The following is a 17329-nucleotide window of genomic DNA, read 5'->3' on the forward strand; positions in this document are numbered from 1 at the left end:
TTTTTTTGAGACCTAGTTCATGCTCTGTCACAGGCTGGAGTGCACTGGTATGTTCATAGTGCACTGTAAACCTCAATCTCCTGGGCTCAGACAATCTTACTGCTTCAGCTTCCAGAGTAGCTAGAACTATAAGCATGTGGCACCAAGCCCAGCTAATCTTTTAAATTTTTTGTAAGAGATGGGGTTTTGCTATGCTGCTCAGGCTGGTCTTGAACTCCAAACCTCAAGTGATCCCCCTGCTTTGGCCTCCCAAACTGCTAGGATTATAGGTGTGAGCCGCTGTACCCGGCCTTAGTGTGGGTTTTCAGTAGAAGTCCTTAATCAAGTTGGGCAAGTTATGAAAAAACTTTTTAAGCCTGTAGATACTTGGATCTTACCATTACACATTCTGATTCAGTGAATTTGGGAAGGATCAGGTATCTTTAATTGTATAAGGTAAATAAGAAAATAAACGATATACATCTAAGTGATTCTGATTTATAGCCAGAGTTGAAAACCTCTGTTTTATCATGCTTGAGATATTTTATGCTTCAGTCTTTTAAAACCTATACTATGACTTTCATTCTTCTCCTCACCTAAGAACCTTGGACTTCACATCATCAGGTCCCTAATGCTATATTCCTAACACTAATTCCTTTGGATGCTCAACAGTGAAAAATAGGTTATATTGCATAGACTGACTTCCTTTCATATACTTGGTTTGATTAGGATGTGTTTTATTTTTTATTTTAAAGATGCGTGGTACAATTCAGTGTTAGGTATACAAATGTTCATTATGCATGTACCCTTGTTGATGAGGTGTCCCCCCCACCCCCTGGCAGATTCCCATTACTGCCAATCCCGCCTCTGCCAGCAGTTTCCCACTACTGCCAATCCTTTTGTTATAGTATTACGATAATTGTTCAAAGTCCACTTATAAGTGAGAATATGTGGTACTCAGTTCTTTGTTTCTGTGACAGGTCACGCAGTATTATAGATTCTAAGTTCATTCAGGTTGCTGTGAAGTTCATAATTTTGTCCTTCTTTATGGCTATATAATATTCCATCGTGTATATGTACCACATTTTTTTTATCCAGTCCTCTTTCGATGGACAGCGTGGTTGGTTCCATATTTTTGCTATTGTGAACAATGCTGCAATAAACAAACATGTGCAAGTATCTTTTTCATAGAGTGATTTGCGTTCCTTCAGGAATATAGAATTGTTATTAAGATTTATTTACACTAATATAAGCTACTTGATGACACCATTTATTGCTGGTTTTCTTCCTCATCATAGCAGAGGCATTTCATTTGTGTGTTGGCCTGTATGGTGAATACTAATTATTTTGCTTCTTTAGGACACCATGTAAAATCGAACCTAGTATAAACCACATTCTAAGCACCAGAAAGCCTGGAAAGGAAGAAGGAGATCTTCTGCAAAGAGTTCAAAGCCATCAGCAAGTATCTGAGGAAAAAAAAGAGAAGGTGATGTATTGCAAGGAGAAGATTTATGCAGGAGTGGGGGAGTTTTCCTTTGAAGAAATCCGGGCTGAAGTTTTCCGGAAGAAATTAAAAGAGCAAAGGGAAGGTGTGTGTATTGATCTAACTCAAGTTTGTGAAAATGACTTAACTTAGTTGTAGGAAGATTGGACTGATATTTTAAGTCTGAGGAAAATTGCTCCCGTTATTTGTACCTTTATGTGATTATTCTGTTTCTCTCTGTGTATAAGCTGAACTCCCATGGCTGCCTTCTGTGAAAACTCCTTGGGTGGTGGGGAGACTGAGTCTATATTTAGATGTAAAGGAAGAAGCTCTGAGCTTATGAACAATTCATATTCCCCCATGCAATAAGCAGACAGCAATAACCGTTTACATGCATGTATGTGTATACCATGCCTCCTCATTAAGTACTGTTCCTTATGTTGCCTGAAATAGTTCACGTTACCTTTGATACTCTGTCAGAACTTTCTTCTAGGGCTTATTTAGATTAATATACTTGGTCACACCTCAGTCACTTAGGTGATAGGTGTTCATATCATTTCTTAAAGACATTGTCTTCTTTCTAGATTAAGGGAATCTTTACTAAAAATTGATATACAGGGAACTTTTGGGAAGTGTGAAGAATTTGATTCTGTAGCCTGGAGTATGTGTGGGAGCAAGAGACAAGGTAGAATGGTCTAAAAAGTAAGAAAGTATGGCATATGGGGCTTAAGGTATTTGAAGGTGAGGGAGAGTAAGAAGGTACAGAATAAGAGGTGGGGAGGGTTCAAAAATAAATTTAGACTTGACTGGGGTCTGGGTCAGGGAAGAAAGAAGTGATATTTCTTTATACACAGATATCCAGAATAACCTACTGTTGTAGTTCAGCTCTCTTAATAGGATGTAGCATTTGTGGAATTATCTGGGAAATGTAACCATCACCTATATGAAAAGCAATCTTTTTGAGTTCCAAGTGACAAGTTAGAAGCAAACTTCTATAAAGCAGACTATTAGTAAGTTTGAAATTGCCTTCATTTGTTACATTAACTAGTGTCCCCCAAGATTGACAAAAGTGCTCTGGGTTCAAATAATATGTTGAAAATGGAACCTATGTGTTTAGGTGAGAAAGAGATGATTACAAAGCAAGGAGCTAGTTAAGCAAGGCTTTTAAAAAATTGGAACCACCCCAAAAATAAATAGGCTAGGAGGATAGCCAAATATGTGTTGTAAACAGAACCTAAGTATCTAGATAAAAAGTCTTTCCTAAAGGAAAAACCTAGGTATTTTGAAGGAAGATGAAACTACATTTTATTTTCAGCTAGCTATAGAAAGACTTGTAATAGGGTTAGGTGGGATTTGAGTAGATAAAAGGAGGTATTGACCTCTGAGGATTTTTAAATTCTCATTTCTAAGCTGGTCTATGAATCGATTTCATGAACTTATAATTTCTCATCTAGTTTGTGCCCTTATAAATATGAGTTCTTGTTACTAGTAAAAACGCTTCAAAGACGTTGCTAACTATTTACTCTCAGGAAGGCATACAAGAAAAGAGGAAGCCATAATTAGGGCCTAGAGACAAGTTGTTCTTTCTTTCCATTGCTACTTCCAAACCATTTTCCCCCTCTTTCAAAAACTCTAGCCTCTTTCAGATTTATGTTCTTTAATTTTTTTCTTCCTCCTGTGCTTCCTTAGTGTTCTCATCTCAGACTTTTCAGTCACTCCCATCATTCATTAATTGACTAAGTACCTGGCTTAGTGTCTTCCTATCTACTCCTACCCCACCCAGTACCATGGCTTCTCAATTTCTTATCCACTACACCTCCTATGATCTCTTTCTCAACCCTATTCGTTCCCTTTTCTGTGGTTTTACTGTTGGCCTTATCACCCAGTAACCCGTACTACTGCAGAAATCTGTATTTTGAAAATCCTATTGTTTAACTACAAGCTTCTCTTTTAGGTCACCTACTTGAGTACACTGCTGGAATTCTTTGGCCTTACAGAGATCACTGCTGATTCATTCTTAACATCTTTTTTTGCTGTTTATTACCATCTTTATATCCTGACTTCCTTTCTTCCCAACTTAGAGTCATAACAATCATTATGATCACATCCCTGTAAATACTTTTAACCCCTTTATCCCTGTCTCTCTATTGTATTCACTTGGCAAAACTTCAGCCCTGGTTAAGTTTAACTATGCTTACATTCTGTACCTGCATCCAAGCAGTTTAAATGTAACCCGAGAAAAATGGAATTGTGTATACTAGTCTCACTTTAAATTTATAACCACAAATCTTAAATGGGCATTCACCAGTTCCTAGCAGTTTTTTTTTTTCCTTGAGTTGGAGTCTCACTCTGTTGCCCAGGCTGCAGTGCAGTGGCACACTCATGGCTACTGCAGCCTCAACCTGCTGGGCTCAGGTGATCCTTCCACCCCAGCCTTCCAAGTAGCTGGAACTACAGACACACGCCACCACACCTGGCTAGTTTTTGTGAATTATTGTAGAGACGAGGTCTCACCAAGTTGCCCAGGCTGGTCTTGAACTCCTGGGCTCAGGCAATTTTCTTGCCTCGGCCTCCCAAAGTACTGGGATTACAGACTGAACCACTGTACCCAGCCCCTAGCAGTCTTGCTAGAGTTCCTAGTAGGTGAATTTCTTCTTCTGCTAAATAACTAATTTTATTTTTTTCTCATGTTTTCAAATCTTCTATACCTCTGCCCCTCCTTAGCTATGATCTTATTTCATAGAGAAAATAAAAGGAATCTAGTGGTAACTCCATTTTCTTATCACTTCCAAATCTACAGCCATATCTGCAGTCCATACCTGTACACTTTACCTGACATTCTTTCTGTTAAGATTGTTAAAATTTATCTGTTCCTATCAAAGACCCCTGTCTACTTGAGTTTTAGAGTTCATTCCCTCTCACCACAAGGATTTAACCCTTAGAGTTTTCTTCTTCCTCCAGCATTTTTCCCTTTCCACTAAACCTTTCTCATCTTTAAACAAATATACTCCCATTTAAAAAAAGAAATTGACCAGGCTCGGTGGTTCATGCCTGTAATTTCAGCACTTTGGGAGGCAGAAGCAAGAGGATTGCCTGAGCCCACGGGTTCGAGACCAGCCTGAGCAACTTGGTTGAGACCTCATCTCTACAATAAATCAAAAAATTAGTGGAGCATGGTGGCACACGCCTATAGTTCTGAGGTGGAAGGATCGCTGGAGCCTAGCAGGTCAAAGCTGTGGTGGCCATGAGTGTGCCACTGCACTTCAGCCTCCCAGTGACAGAGTGAGACTCCCGACTCAAAAGTTTTAAAAAGTCCTCTATTATACTCATGTTTTTCAACTATCTCTAGGTATAGAATAATACTACTTACACAAACCATAGACTCTCAAATTCATATTTCTATCCCTGATATTTCACCTGAACTCTATACTTACATTTAGTTGTATTTGACTATCCTAGTAGATATTTTAAATGCAACATTGCCAAGAGTTTCCACCATATGCCACACCCTAGTTTTCTCTGTCTCAGTAAAATGCATCACTATATACCCAATTCTTTAAGACAAAAACTATCCAGATTGTCTTTGATCCCTCTTTCTTTACAATTCTCCCACATCTAATGAATAAGCCTATCAGCTCCACTACTAAAATGTTCTTGTGCTAATTTGTGTGTTTCCCCCAAATTTGAATGTTAGCATCACATGACGAAGGACTTTGTATTATGCACTACTGAAACCTAAATACTCAGAGTTGGCACATAGTAGGTATTCTGTTTTTTTATTGACTGAGTAAATGAAAGAATAGAAGCCTAGACCTCAAGTTGAGGACCTTGCTCCACTTACATAATTTTCATCTGTATTAGTAACATACATTGAGAACTTGAGCTCCAAAGACAGTTTTTGACTGAATAAATTGCTATGGGAATAATACCTCAGGCGACTTTACTGTTTCTAGCCGAGCTATTGACCAGTGCAGAGAAGAGAGCAGAAATGCAGAAACAGATTGAAGAGATGGAGAAGAAGCTAAAAGAGATCCAGACTACTCAGCAAGAAAGAACAGGTGATCAGGTAACTTTTCTTTTTTTGATACACAAAACTAATGAATGTTGAAACAAATATAAACAATACAAAAGTATAGAAGGTTAAAGTCCTCCCAATCCCCATTTAGAGTTTCTGGTAGTTTCTTAGCTATTAGGACCAGGAAAGTAATTTAACAGGTGACTTCAAATGGAATTTGTGGCATGTGAAATAAGTTATACCATTTATTGGCTTGTTAGTTGTACTCTAAACCATTATTTTGTTAATTCTGACTTTAGCTTTTTATTCTAGTCATGTTCTATTAAAATGGAGTTACTTAAAGACATTTAGTATGTAACTGGCACTGCTCAGCTAAGTATAACAGTATGATTTATATAAGGAACATAAATTATTGGAAAGAACTTTTGTGGTACAGCCATTTTATATGGTTAGTGGATATCTAGGGGAAAGGCATGGTCAAGCTAATGTTGGAGCTAGAGTTTGAGAAAAGATAGCATTTTCTAAATGGGGGAGACATTTATTTTGTTTAATTTATGCAAATAGGAAGAAGAGAAGGTACCTACAAAGAAGACAGCTGAATTGCAAATTCCTCCCGAGTCCCAGGAAATACCAGGAATGCCTCTATACAGTTCTGTTTGTCCAGTAAACTCTTGTGCCAGGTGAGACCACATTGGTGGAAGGGACAATGCTTTTAAGAGGATATTTAACACCAATCTGTGACTGGACACGGTGGCTCATGTCTATAATCCCAGCACTTTGGGAGACTGAAGTGAGAGGATTGCCTGAGCCCATGGGTTCGAGACCAGCCTGGGCAACTTAATGAGACCTCATCTCTACAATAAACCAAAAAAAATTTGCCAGGCGTTGTGGCACACACCTGTAGTTAGTTCCAGCTACTTAGAAGGCTGAGGCAGAAGGATCACCTGAACCCAGCAGGTCAAGGCTGCAGGGGCCGTGAACGTGCCACTGCCCTCCTACCTGGGTAACAGAATGAGACTCCAACTCAAAAGAAAAAAGAAAGAAATACATATTTCTTACAGAAACAATATAATGTTTTTAAAAAATAAAATCACCTGTTTCTACCACCAAGAGATGACTACTAGCAACACTATTATATCTTTTGTGTTATATTTTTGTTTTGTTTATTAAAAAATGGCAGCTTATTATTTTGAAATCGGCTTATATTGCTAATGCAACTTAATGTCTGTTTTCAAATATACTTTTACAACATTTTAATGACTAAAGGATCCATCTTCTTTAAGAGAATTTGGATTGACAGTAGGAGAATAATTTTTTTATCCCAGAGTGAAGAAGATTATATTTAATGGAAAAACCTCTTGGGCTTTAAAAAATTAAACCATTCTTTCTGTGGATATTGAGCATATATTTTAAAACAAATTTCTTTACAGAGAAACTTTACTTGCGGAAAACATTTGGCAGGAACAACCTCACTCTATAGGTGAGTTATATTTGACAGCTGATAACAAGTGCATTATGTAGCAAATGAAAAATATTTTTTTAAATAAAGGGATCAAAAGAAGACAGAGAGGGAGACCAGGATATTATTATGTGTGTGTATTATGGAATTCCCTAGAAGTATATGCTTTGAGATAGGATAGACATTTAAAAGAGAATTTTCATAAGATTCCTCAGTGCTTCAAAATATTTGGTTTATATATAATTTTAAATATATACCCACTACCAAGTAATCTTACACTTGAGTTACTGTACGCTGAACTAAGCATATCAATAGTATCCAACAGCCAAAACTAAGGAACATGATTTTTTAGGGGAGAAAATGTTTAAAACTAAAGCTATTTTATATTCAAGTTGTTTTTCTTTTCCATTCAGAATACGTTAACAGTGGTAGAAGAGCCGGGCGTGGTGGCTCATGCCTGTAATCCCAGCACTTTGGGAGGCTGAGGCGAGAGGATTGTCTGAGTCCAGGGGTTCGAGACCAGCCTGAGCAACTTGGCGAGACCTCGTTTCTACAATAAATGAAAAATTAGCCAGGCATGGTGGCATGTGCCTGTGGTTCCAGCTACTTGGAGGCTGAGGTAGAAGGATCACCTGAGCCCAGCAGGTCAAGGCTGCTGTAGCCATGAGTGTACCATTGCACTCCAGCCTGGGCAACAGAGTGAGACTCCTACTTAAAGAAAAAAAAAAAAAAAAACGAGAAACAGTGGTAGAAGCATAAATATTCACTTGTAAGTAGTTTTGCAAAAAAAAATTTAGGCATTAAACAAAATCTAATTAAACCTATAATTCTAACCACCAATTTATAGAAAATACAAAGCATAGAGGAACATTGTTAAACAGCACAAGGGAATGGAATTGGAAAAAAACCAGCATCATGGGGCAGACAACCTAGTTACTTCAACAAAAAATTACCCAAAAAACCCTACAGAAGAGATTTAAGATACATCTGAACCAGTCACAGTATATAGATCTTAATCTACATTCCCAATTCAAACAAAATTTTGTTTTTAAAAGAATTGATAAAATGTAAAACTTCTGACTGGATATTTGATATTTAGAAATTATTGATTTTATAGGTAATCATGTTTTGAGATCAGACTCTTTAAAAAGAGCCTCTTAGAAATATGTACTGAAATATTTACAGATGAAATAATACATCTTGAATTTACTTTTAAACAATTCTGTTGGGTTAAACAATTCTTAGTATTGGCACTGGTGGTGAATCTAGATGAAATAACAGGTTGCCTTTTGACTTTTATACAGCACAAAATATTAATTTACCTAGTTGTCTTGAAGAATAAAATGTTTACTCCTAGAGTATATATCTCATTGTTTGTTCTGTAGGTCCCAGTATGCCTTTCTCCATTTTTGATGAGTTCCTTCTTTCAGAAAAGAAGAATAAAAGGTTTGTTGTTTATTTTTGTCTATCTGTCTATCTATCTATTTATTTTTTGAGTTGGAGTCTAACTCTGTCACCCAGGCTGGAGTGCAGTGGCACGCTCATGGCCACCACAGCCTCAACCTGCTGGACTCAGGCAATTCTTCCACCTCAGCCTTCCAAGTAGCTGGAACTACAGGCATGCACCACCATGTCCAGCTAATTTTTTTCTTTTGACTTATTGTAGAGAGGAAGTCTCACCAAGTTGCCCAGGCTGGTCTCAAACCTGTGGGCTCATGCAGTCCTCTCACCTCATCCTCCCAGTGTTGGGATTATAGGTTGTGAGCCACTGCGCCCAGCCTATTATTTTTTTACATAATAGTTTTCTGTTACAAATGAGGGTGAATTAAGGGATTACTGTTATCTACATAAATAGAAAAAACATTGCTAAATAAAGTATGTCTTTTCCCAGTCCTCCTACAGATTCTTCACAAGTTTTAACTCAACGAAGACCTCTTGCAATTCTCAAAACTTCAGAAAGCATCACCTCAAATGAAGATGTTTCTCCAGATGTTTGTGTAAGGAGCAAGTTAATGTAAATGGCTGGCAGATTATTTCATTCAAATTCACAAGTTTAGGCTTAAAATTAAAATTACTGACTTGAACTAAGCATATGGAAAGGTGCTCAACATCATTAGTCATGAAGGGAATGCAAATCAAAACCACAGTTAGATACTACTTTCATACCCACTAGGATAGCTGTAATAAGAAACACAATAATATGTGTTAACAAGGATGTAAAGAAATTAGAACATTCATACATTCTAATGGGAATGTAAAATGGTGCAGTCACTTTGGAAGACAATTTGATAGTTCCTCAAAGTGTTAAGCATGGAGTTACCATATGACCCCACAAGTCCCCTCTAAGAGAATTAAAAACTTACGTTTACATAAAAAACTTATATTCAAATGTTCATAGTAGCTTTATTCATGATAGCGGAAACAACCCCAAGAGTCCATCAACTGATAAACGGATAAACAAAATGTGTATCTGTTATACAATGAAATATTATTTGGCAACAAAAAGGAATGAAGTACTGACACATGTCACAACATGGATGAACCTTGAAAATGTTAAGTGAATAAAACCAGATACAAAAGACCACATATAATATGATCCAATTTATAAGAAATGTCCAGAATAGGCAAAGGTAGACTGGCGATTTCCAGGGGATGAGGGAGAGAGGGTGATAGAGATGGACTGCTATGAGTAAGGAGTTTCTTTTTGGAGTGATGAAAGTATTCTGTAGTTAGATAGTGGTGATAGCTGCACAATCTTATAAATATACTAAAAACCACTGACATGTACTTAAAAGGGTGAGTTTTATGGTATGTGAATTATCTCAATATTTTAAAGTTGGGAAAAATCACTGGTTTGAAAGCCTTTTTGCACTTTTTAACTCTTTATTACACTAACATAGCAAAGGACACTTGTTCTTTCTTATATAAATGTTTTTTGTGGCAATGCAAAAGTTATGTGGACCAACCGTTTTAAATTTTCTTTTTCTTTTCTTTTTCTAAAATTTTTGTGGGCCGGGCTTGGTGGCTGAGCCTGTAATCCCATGCTTTGGGAGGCCGAGGTGAGTGAACCACCTGAGCCTGCAGGTTCGAGACCCACCTGGGCAACTTGGCAAGACCTCATCTCTACAATAAATAAAAAAATTAGCTGGGCATGGTAGCGCGTGCCTGTAGTTCCAGCTACTTGGAAGGCTGAAGCAGAAGGATCGCCGGAGCCCAGCAGGGTGAGGCTGCAGTGGCTGGAAGTATGCCACTGCACTCCAGTCTGGACAACAGAGTGAGACTCCAACTCAAAAAAATAAATAAATAAATTTTTGTGAGGGGTCTTGCTTTGTTGCCCTGGCTGGTCTGCTGGCTTCAAGTGATCCTTCTGTCTCAGCCTTCCAAAGTGCTGAGCCAACATGTGTGGCTCCAAGCATTCTTCTTTAGTAATGTTCTATTTTAACCACTATAGACTAGTGACTTGATAATACTTAGGGTAAAAAGACCCTGCATAGACATTCAATTCAAAACATATAACCTTTATCATTAGCATAATTTGTAATGAATAAAAAATTATCCACTTCAAATCAGCATCTGGAAACTTGTCATGAGATTAAAGAGAAGTGAATATATTTAATCTGAAAACTTTTTTTAAAAATTCATAGTCTTACTTTGTCTCTCAGGCTGGAGGGCAGTGGCATGATTACCGCTCACTACAGCCTCGAACTTATGGTTTCAGGTAATCCCTCCACCTCAGCTTCTTGAGTAGCCAGAACTACAGGTGTGTACCACCTTTCCTGGCTGATATTTTTATTTTTGTAGAGATGAAGTCTCACTATAATGCTTAGGCTGATCTTGAACTCCTGGCCTCAAGCAATCCTCCCGATTTGGCCTCCCAAAGCCCTAGGACTACAGGCATGAGACACTGTGCCTGGCATAATCTGAAGACTTAGAAGGGGAGATGTGATGAGTAAAAAGCAATGTGTTCTCCACATCCTAGGGAATGTGCAATGGCATAATCATGATGGTCACGGCTCACAGCAGCCTCAACCGCCTGGGCTCAGCATTCTGAGTATCTGGTGCTGTAGGCACGTACCTCCATGCCCGGCTAATTTACGCACACACCCGCCCCCCCACCCCCCACTAACTTTTTTATTTTGTAGGGATAAGTTTTCACTGTGTTGTCCAGGCTGGTCTTGAACTTCAAGGCTCAAGCAATCTGCCCACCTCGGTCTCCCAAGGTGCACCCAGCCACATGGAGAAATATTTTAAACACACATTTTTCTTTTAATTTACTTTTTTATTGAGGTATATTTTTGCATATAGTAAACTAAAAAAAATTAATTATACAGCTAGATGAATTTTTACATATGTGAATATACATGTAATTTTTACATATAAACATATAGAATATTTCTAGCAATTCAGCAGAGACTAGGTAGTCTTTTATGACTGACAGTGCTTAGGCCCCTTTCCAGCTATACAGCATTGGAATTTCCAGGGAAGAAGTCCAACCATGTATTTTTGTTTGTTTAAAAATACTAGCCGGGCTCAGTGGCTCAGCCTGTAATCCTGCGCTTTGGGAGGGTGAGGTGAGTGAATTGCCTGAGCCCGTGAGTTCGAAACCCGCCTGGGCAACTTAGTGAGACCTCATCTCTACAATAAATCAAAAAACTAGCCGGGTGTGGTAGCTACTGTAGTTCCAGCTACCTAGAAGGCTGAGGCGGAAGGATCACCGGAACCTCAGCAGGTTGAGGCTGTAGTGGCCGGGAGCAGCTACTGCACTCTGGGCGACAGAGTGAGACTCCAACTCAAAAAAAAAAAAAAAAATAGGTAATTCTGATACAGTCAGTACACTGACTACTATGAAAAGACAATGGTATAAAAAAGTAATTAATTGCATACTGTGTTCTGGAGAATACCACCAGAGAACATGATGTTTAGACAGGCTGAGTTTGGATTCAGTAGTTCTAGGTTCAGCAGGTCAGGGATTGGCTAAATTATTAAAAGTCCATCTTAATCTAGATTGTTGTTTTACAACCTTTTACTTGAGTTATATTAATAGGTACCCACAAGAATTTTTATCCTCTTAAAAAGAATCATATAGCCAGGCTCGGTGGCTCAGCCTGTAATCCCGTGCCTTGGGAGGTTGAGGTAAGTGAATTTCCTGAGCCCACGGGTTCGAGACCCGCCTGGGCAACTTGGCAAGACCTCATCTCTACAATAAATCAAAAAATTGGCCGGGCGTGGTAGCGCGCGCCTGTAGTTCCAGCTGCTTGGAAGGCTGAGGTGGAAGGATCACCGGAGCCCAGCAGGTCGAGGCTGCAGTGGCTGGGAGCGGCCACTGCACTCTAGTCTGGGCGACAGAGTGAGACTCCAACTCAAAAAAAAAAAAAAATCACATTTTAAATGTCTACACTAATAGGACCGTAAGTAGTATTGCATAATAAATATTTTACTTTTAAAAGTTTTTTAGCTATACCTTGTTTCTTCTAGGTGTACTTCTCACCTCTACTTACTAATATTGAATCAGAAGTTCAAAGCATATGTCAAATTAGTAATGATGTAGAAAATCAGTATCTCATATCCACAAGAGTTAAATGAAATAGGCACTTTTGTATTCTGTAGGTGAATATATATAAAGTAGTAAAAAATTGCTTAGCTGAAGGCAGCTAAGCAATATGTATGTAGAACCTTAGTGTTTATAGCCTTTTGACCTGATAATTACACTCTTAGGAATTAATCCTAAGGAAATTAAGATATTTATAAAGATTTATATATAAAGATGTTTAAAATAGTTTTATACTAGTAAAAAACAGGGAATAACCTGAAAGAGTTGGTTCATTTCTGTTGGACCCCAGTGTGACATTGTTTTTGAAAAAATTTTAATAGTGCAGAAAAAATACAAAAGTATGAGAAGGAGCAATACATAATATCGTGTATACTATATTTTCACTGGTTTTAAAATGCCTTTTTAAAATGCATTGAATGTGCTTATGCATACGTTCTACCAGACATTAATGGTAACAGCAGTTGCCTCTGGGGAGTAGGAACAGGTATGGTGAGGTGGGTTGATTGTAGGAGGGAGACCTTGTCACTGAATATACTTCTAAACTAGTCAACTTTTTAACTATATTACAGGTGGTAACTCAACACCTATAATCTCAGCACTTAGGGAGGCCGAGGTGAAAGAACTGCCTGAGCCCAGGAGTTCAAGATCAGCCTGGACAACATGGCAAGATCTTGTCTCTACAATAAATCAAAAAATTAGCCAGGCATGGTGGCACCCAACTGTGGTCTCAGCTACTTGGAAGACTGAGACAGAAGGATTGCCTGATCCCAGCAGGTTGAGGCTGAGGTAGCCATGATCTTGCTACTGCACTCCAGCCTGGGTGACAGAGTGGGACTCTGACTCAAAACAAACAAAAAATTTATTATTTTCTTTTTTTTATAGAGATGGGGTCTCACTATCTTGCCCAGGTAGGTCTTGAACTCCTGGCCTCAAACAAACCTCCTGCCTTGGCCTCTCAAAGTGCTAGAATTATAGGTGTCAGCCACTGTACCTGGCCTAATTGTGTGATAGCATTTCAGGTGACTTTTTTTTCTTCTTTATACTTTACGTAATTGTGAATTACCTTTAGGAAATAAATAAACCAGCCTGGGCAACATAGCAAGACCTCGTCTCTACAAAAAATAAAAAAGTTAGCTGAGTGTGGTGGCACACATCTATATTCCCAGCTACTGGGAAGCTGATGCAGAAGGATCACTTGAGCCCAGGAGCTGGATGCTGCAGTGATCATGCCACTGCACTCCAGCATGGACAACAGAATGAGACCCTGACTCAAAAATAAATAAATACATACATACATAAAAATTAGGTTTGTGGCATAGAGGAAGAAGAGATAGCAGACTATCAGAATACTTACCAAGTGAAAGCTACAGGAAAAATACTAGTACTTTAGTTCTTAGATGAAATTGGTTGGGAAACAAAATCATTGTCCAATAATTATCCTGTTTTTCTGATAAAGTATAGTTCACTGTCTTTATGATACAAAACCTTTTCCCTTAAATGTTATAATGTGCTTTGTAAAACTACCTTTCCCTAGGGATTCTGGTATACTACGTCTATACCCTGTGTCACTGATCTAATGTGTGTCTCCCTGAGTAAAAAAGATAGGTTATTCATAAGTTCATTGAAATAGTTCAACTAAACTTTAAATGGTTTTTATTTCAGGATGAATTTACGGATATTGAGCCCTTGAGTGAGGATGCCGTAATCACAGGTTTCAGAAATGTAACTATTTGTCCTAACCCAGAAGACACTTGTGACTTCGCTAGAGCAGCTCATTTTGTATCCACTCCTTTTCATGAGATCATGCCCTTGAAGGATCTCTCTTCTGATCCTGAGAGACTATTACAAGAAGAGGATCTAGACGTAAAGACTTCTGAGGACCAGCAGACTACTTGTGCCACTATTTACAATCCAACTCTCAGCATCAAGAAGCTGAGGTGATTCAGGGGTCATACTGATTTTACACACCAGATTGTTTACTCCCTTATCCTGTGTGTGCTTGTCAGGTTTTAGAAGTTATCAGGCTCTTACTAACTGCCAGGTACTATGCTAAGTGCTTTAGATGAGAGTAGGGATGCCCCAGATAAAATGTCAATGTGATTTAGTGATTTGGACGCAAGGGTTAAAAAGAAATAAATTTTGATGGCTAAGAAACTAAGAGGTCCAGGAGTAGTATATTGGCTTTGAGGAAAGCTGGCAAAATATAGATGATTGGGAAAAAGGAGGCATTTAGTTTTTCTTTAATATTGAGTTTAAAATAATGGTAGAATAGCTGATGTTAATTTCAAATAGGCAACTAGAGATACATTAAATAAAAGGTATCTTTTTAAAAAAATTTTTATTTTAAAGATGTGGGGTACAATTCAGGGTTAAGTATACAATGTTCATTATGCAGGTACCCTTGTTGATGAGGTGTGCCCCCCGTCTTCCCCACGCAGATTCCCACTAATGCCAATCTCACTTCCCCACCCCCCTCCTGGCAGTTTCCCACTGCTGCCAATCATTTTCTTATAGTATTACCATAATTGTTCAAGGTCCACTTATGAGTGAGAACATGTGATACTTAGTTCTTTGTTTCTGTGAAAGATCAGTCAGTCTTATAGACTCTAAGTCCATCCAGGTTGCTGTGAAGCTCATGATTTTGTTCTTCTTTATGGCTGTAATATTCCATTGTGTATATGTACCTTTTTTTTTTTTTAAGTGAGAAAACAGAATTTATTAAGAGAACAGAAAAACTCCCACAGTGGGAGGGGACCCGAGGGGGTTGCCCCACATTTTTTTTATCCAGTCAGAAAAGGTATTTTGATAAAGAGATGAAAATGAATTAGGAAGTAGATATGAGGGAATGGCATAGAGCCAGAAACTGAGCCTTGTTTAAAAGTTAGTCAACTTAAACAAACTAATTCCAGTTTTAGAAATTGTTTTGTTTGTTTGTTTGTTTGTTTGTTTGTTTTTTTAGTTGGAGTCTCACTCTGTTGCCCAGACTGGAGTGCAGTGGCCGCGCCGCTCCCAGCCACCGCAGCCTCAACCTGCTGGGCTCCGGCAATCCTTCCGCCTAAGCCTTCCGAGTAGCCGGAATTACAGGCATGCGCTACCACGCCCGGCTGATTTTTTTTTGATTTACTGTAGAGATAGGTCTCGCTGCCCAGATGGGTCTCGAACCCACAGGCTCAGGCAATCCACTCACCTCAGCCTCCCAAAGGCGCGGGATTACAGGCTGAGCCACCGAGCCCGGCTAGAAATTGTTTTTAATTTGCCAAATTGTGCTTTTACAAGTACAATATGAAACTTTTCCCCAACAAACTTTTAAGCACATTTGCTAGCATATATTCATGTTGCATGATTTGACTTTCTCTTTTCCTTTCTTGACCTTTTCATGTTGAAGAGTGAAAAATCCAGAGAAGGGATAAAAAGGAAGAAATTGTTCACATTAGCAGTATTTCCAATAATATAGAATAGATGTAGAATAGGCATTTACTATAGATAAGGTAAGTAAAGCGTAAATCCAGGAACATGTGCTAGGCTTTGCTTGTTCACCAGAATAGAGGAAGTTACCTAGATTTCTGATTTGGGAAAATAATGGACTTTAAAAATGAGTTTAAAAATGACTCTAAGGCCGGGCTCGATGGCTCAGCCTATAATCCCGGCACTTTGGGAGACCAAGGCGAGTGGATTGCCTGAGCCCGTGGGTTCGAGACCAGCACAGGCAACTTAGTGAGACCTCATCTCTATAAAAAAAAAAAAAAAAAAATTAGCCAGGCATGGTAGCGTGTGCCTGCAGTTCTGGCTACTTGGAAGACTAAGGTGGAAGGCTCGCTGGAGCCCAATGTGTTGACAGTGGGGTGGCTGTGAATGTGCTAAAGCACTCTAGTCTGGGTGAAAGAGTGAGACTCCAACCCCCCCCCAAAAAAATGACTTTAAAATAATGGACTTTAAAAATGACTTTAAAGCTATCAAATGAAAATATGACAAATTATAAGTTATTTAAAACTAAATTTTATTTTTAAAGTACGGCCAATTATTAAATGTATAAGTTTTAAAATTTATAAAATTATAACATATAAGTTGGTATATTTTATTCCTATGAGAACTGACTCATTTGTGGTTCTTTTAGCCCAATTATTGAAGATAGTCGTGAAGCCACGCACTCCTCTGGCTTCTCTGGATCTTCTGCCTCAGTTGCAAGCACCTCCTCCATCAAATGTCTTCAAATTCCTGAGAAACTAGAGCTTACAAATGAGACTGCAGGTAGGATTATGCATACCACTTTTGAGCAAACATCTGTATCCATGCCTAGTAAACACTTATTATAACAGCAAACTGAGCCATATGTTTTTCTGTCTTAGAGAAGTTGCCATAAATTGTGAAATTGTGACACTAGTACAACCTGAATACAATTTTATAAAGACCTTAGATAGGACGGGTACAGTGGCTCATGCCTGTAAATCCCAGCACTTTGGGAGGCCAAGGTGGGAGAATCACTTTGAGGCCAGAAGTTTGAGATTAGTCTGGGCAGCATAACGAAACTTCATCTCTATTAAAAAATTTTTAAAATGAACTAAGCATGTTGGCCCACACCTATAGTCCCAGCTACTTGGGAGGTTGAGGCAGAAGGATCGCATGAGTCCAGGAAATTGAGGCTGTGGTGAGTTATGATCATGCCGTTGCACTGCAGTTTTGGTGACAGAGTGAGACTCAGCTCAAAAAAAAAAAGACCTTAGATGAATGTTGTTAGATTAGTAATGTTGACTGTATAATCTACTCTTTTTTTTTTTTTTTTTTTGAGTTGGAGTCTCACTCTGTCACCCAGACTGGAGTGCAGTGGCTGCTCCCGGCCCCTGC

The 17329-nt window shown here is 38.6% G+C and overlaps 1 protein-coding gene across 1 annotated transcript in view; it reads left to right on the top strand.

Annotated features, from left to right (window-relative positions):
* BUB1B (BUB1 mitotic checkpoint serine/threonine kinase B) overlaps positions 1 to 17329 on the top strand; it is a 64726-nt gene that overhangs the window by 35760 nt on the left and 11637 nt on the right. The window contains exons 9-16 of the mRNA XM_021718486.1: positions 1339 to 1568; positions 5416 to 5528; positions 6042 to 6157; positions 6908 to 6957; positions 8322 to 8382; positions 8828 to 8933; positions 14150 to 14424; positions 16602 to 16735. Of these exons, the coding sequence (XP_021574161.1) occupies positions 1339 to 1568; positions 5416 to 5528; positions 6042 to 6157; positions 6908 to 6957; positions 8322 to 8382; positions 8828 to 8933; positions 14150 to 14424; positions 16602 to 16735 (1085 nt within the window). The remainder of the gene's footprint in view (positions 1 to 1338; positions 1569 to 5415; positions 5529 to 6041; positions 6158 to 6907; positions 6958 to 8321; positions 8383 to 8827; positions 8934 to 14149; positions 14425 to 16601; positions 16736 to 17329) is intronic.

The sequence above is a fragment of the Carlito syrichta genome, unplaced genomic scaffold (assembly GCF_000164805.1).
Source record: "Carlito syrichta isolate Samal-C Ts95f unplaced genomic scaffold, Tarsius_syrichta-2.0.1 Scaffold312225, whole genome shotgun sequence".
Taxonomy (NCBI): domain Eukaryota; kingdom Metazoa; phylum Chordata; class Mammalia; order Primates; family Tarsiidae; genus Carlito; species Carlito syrichta.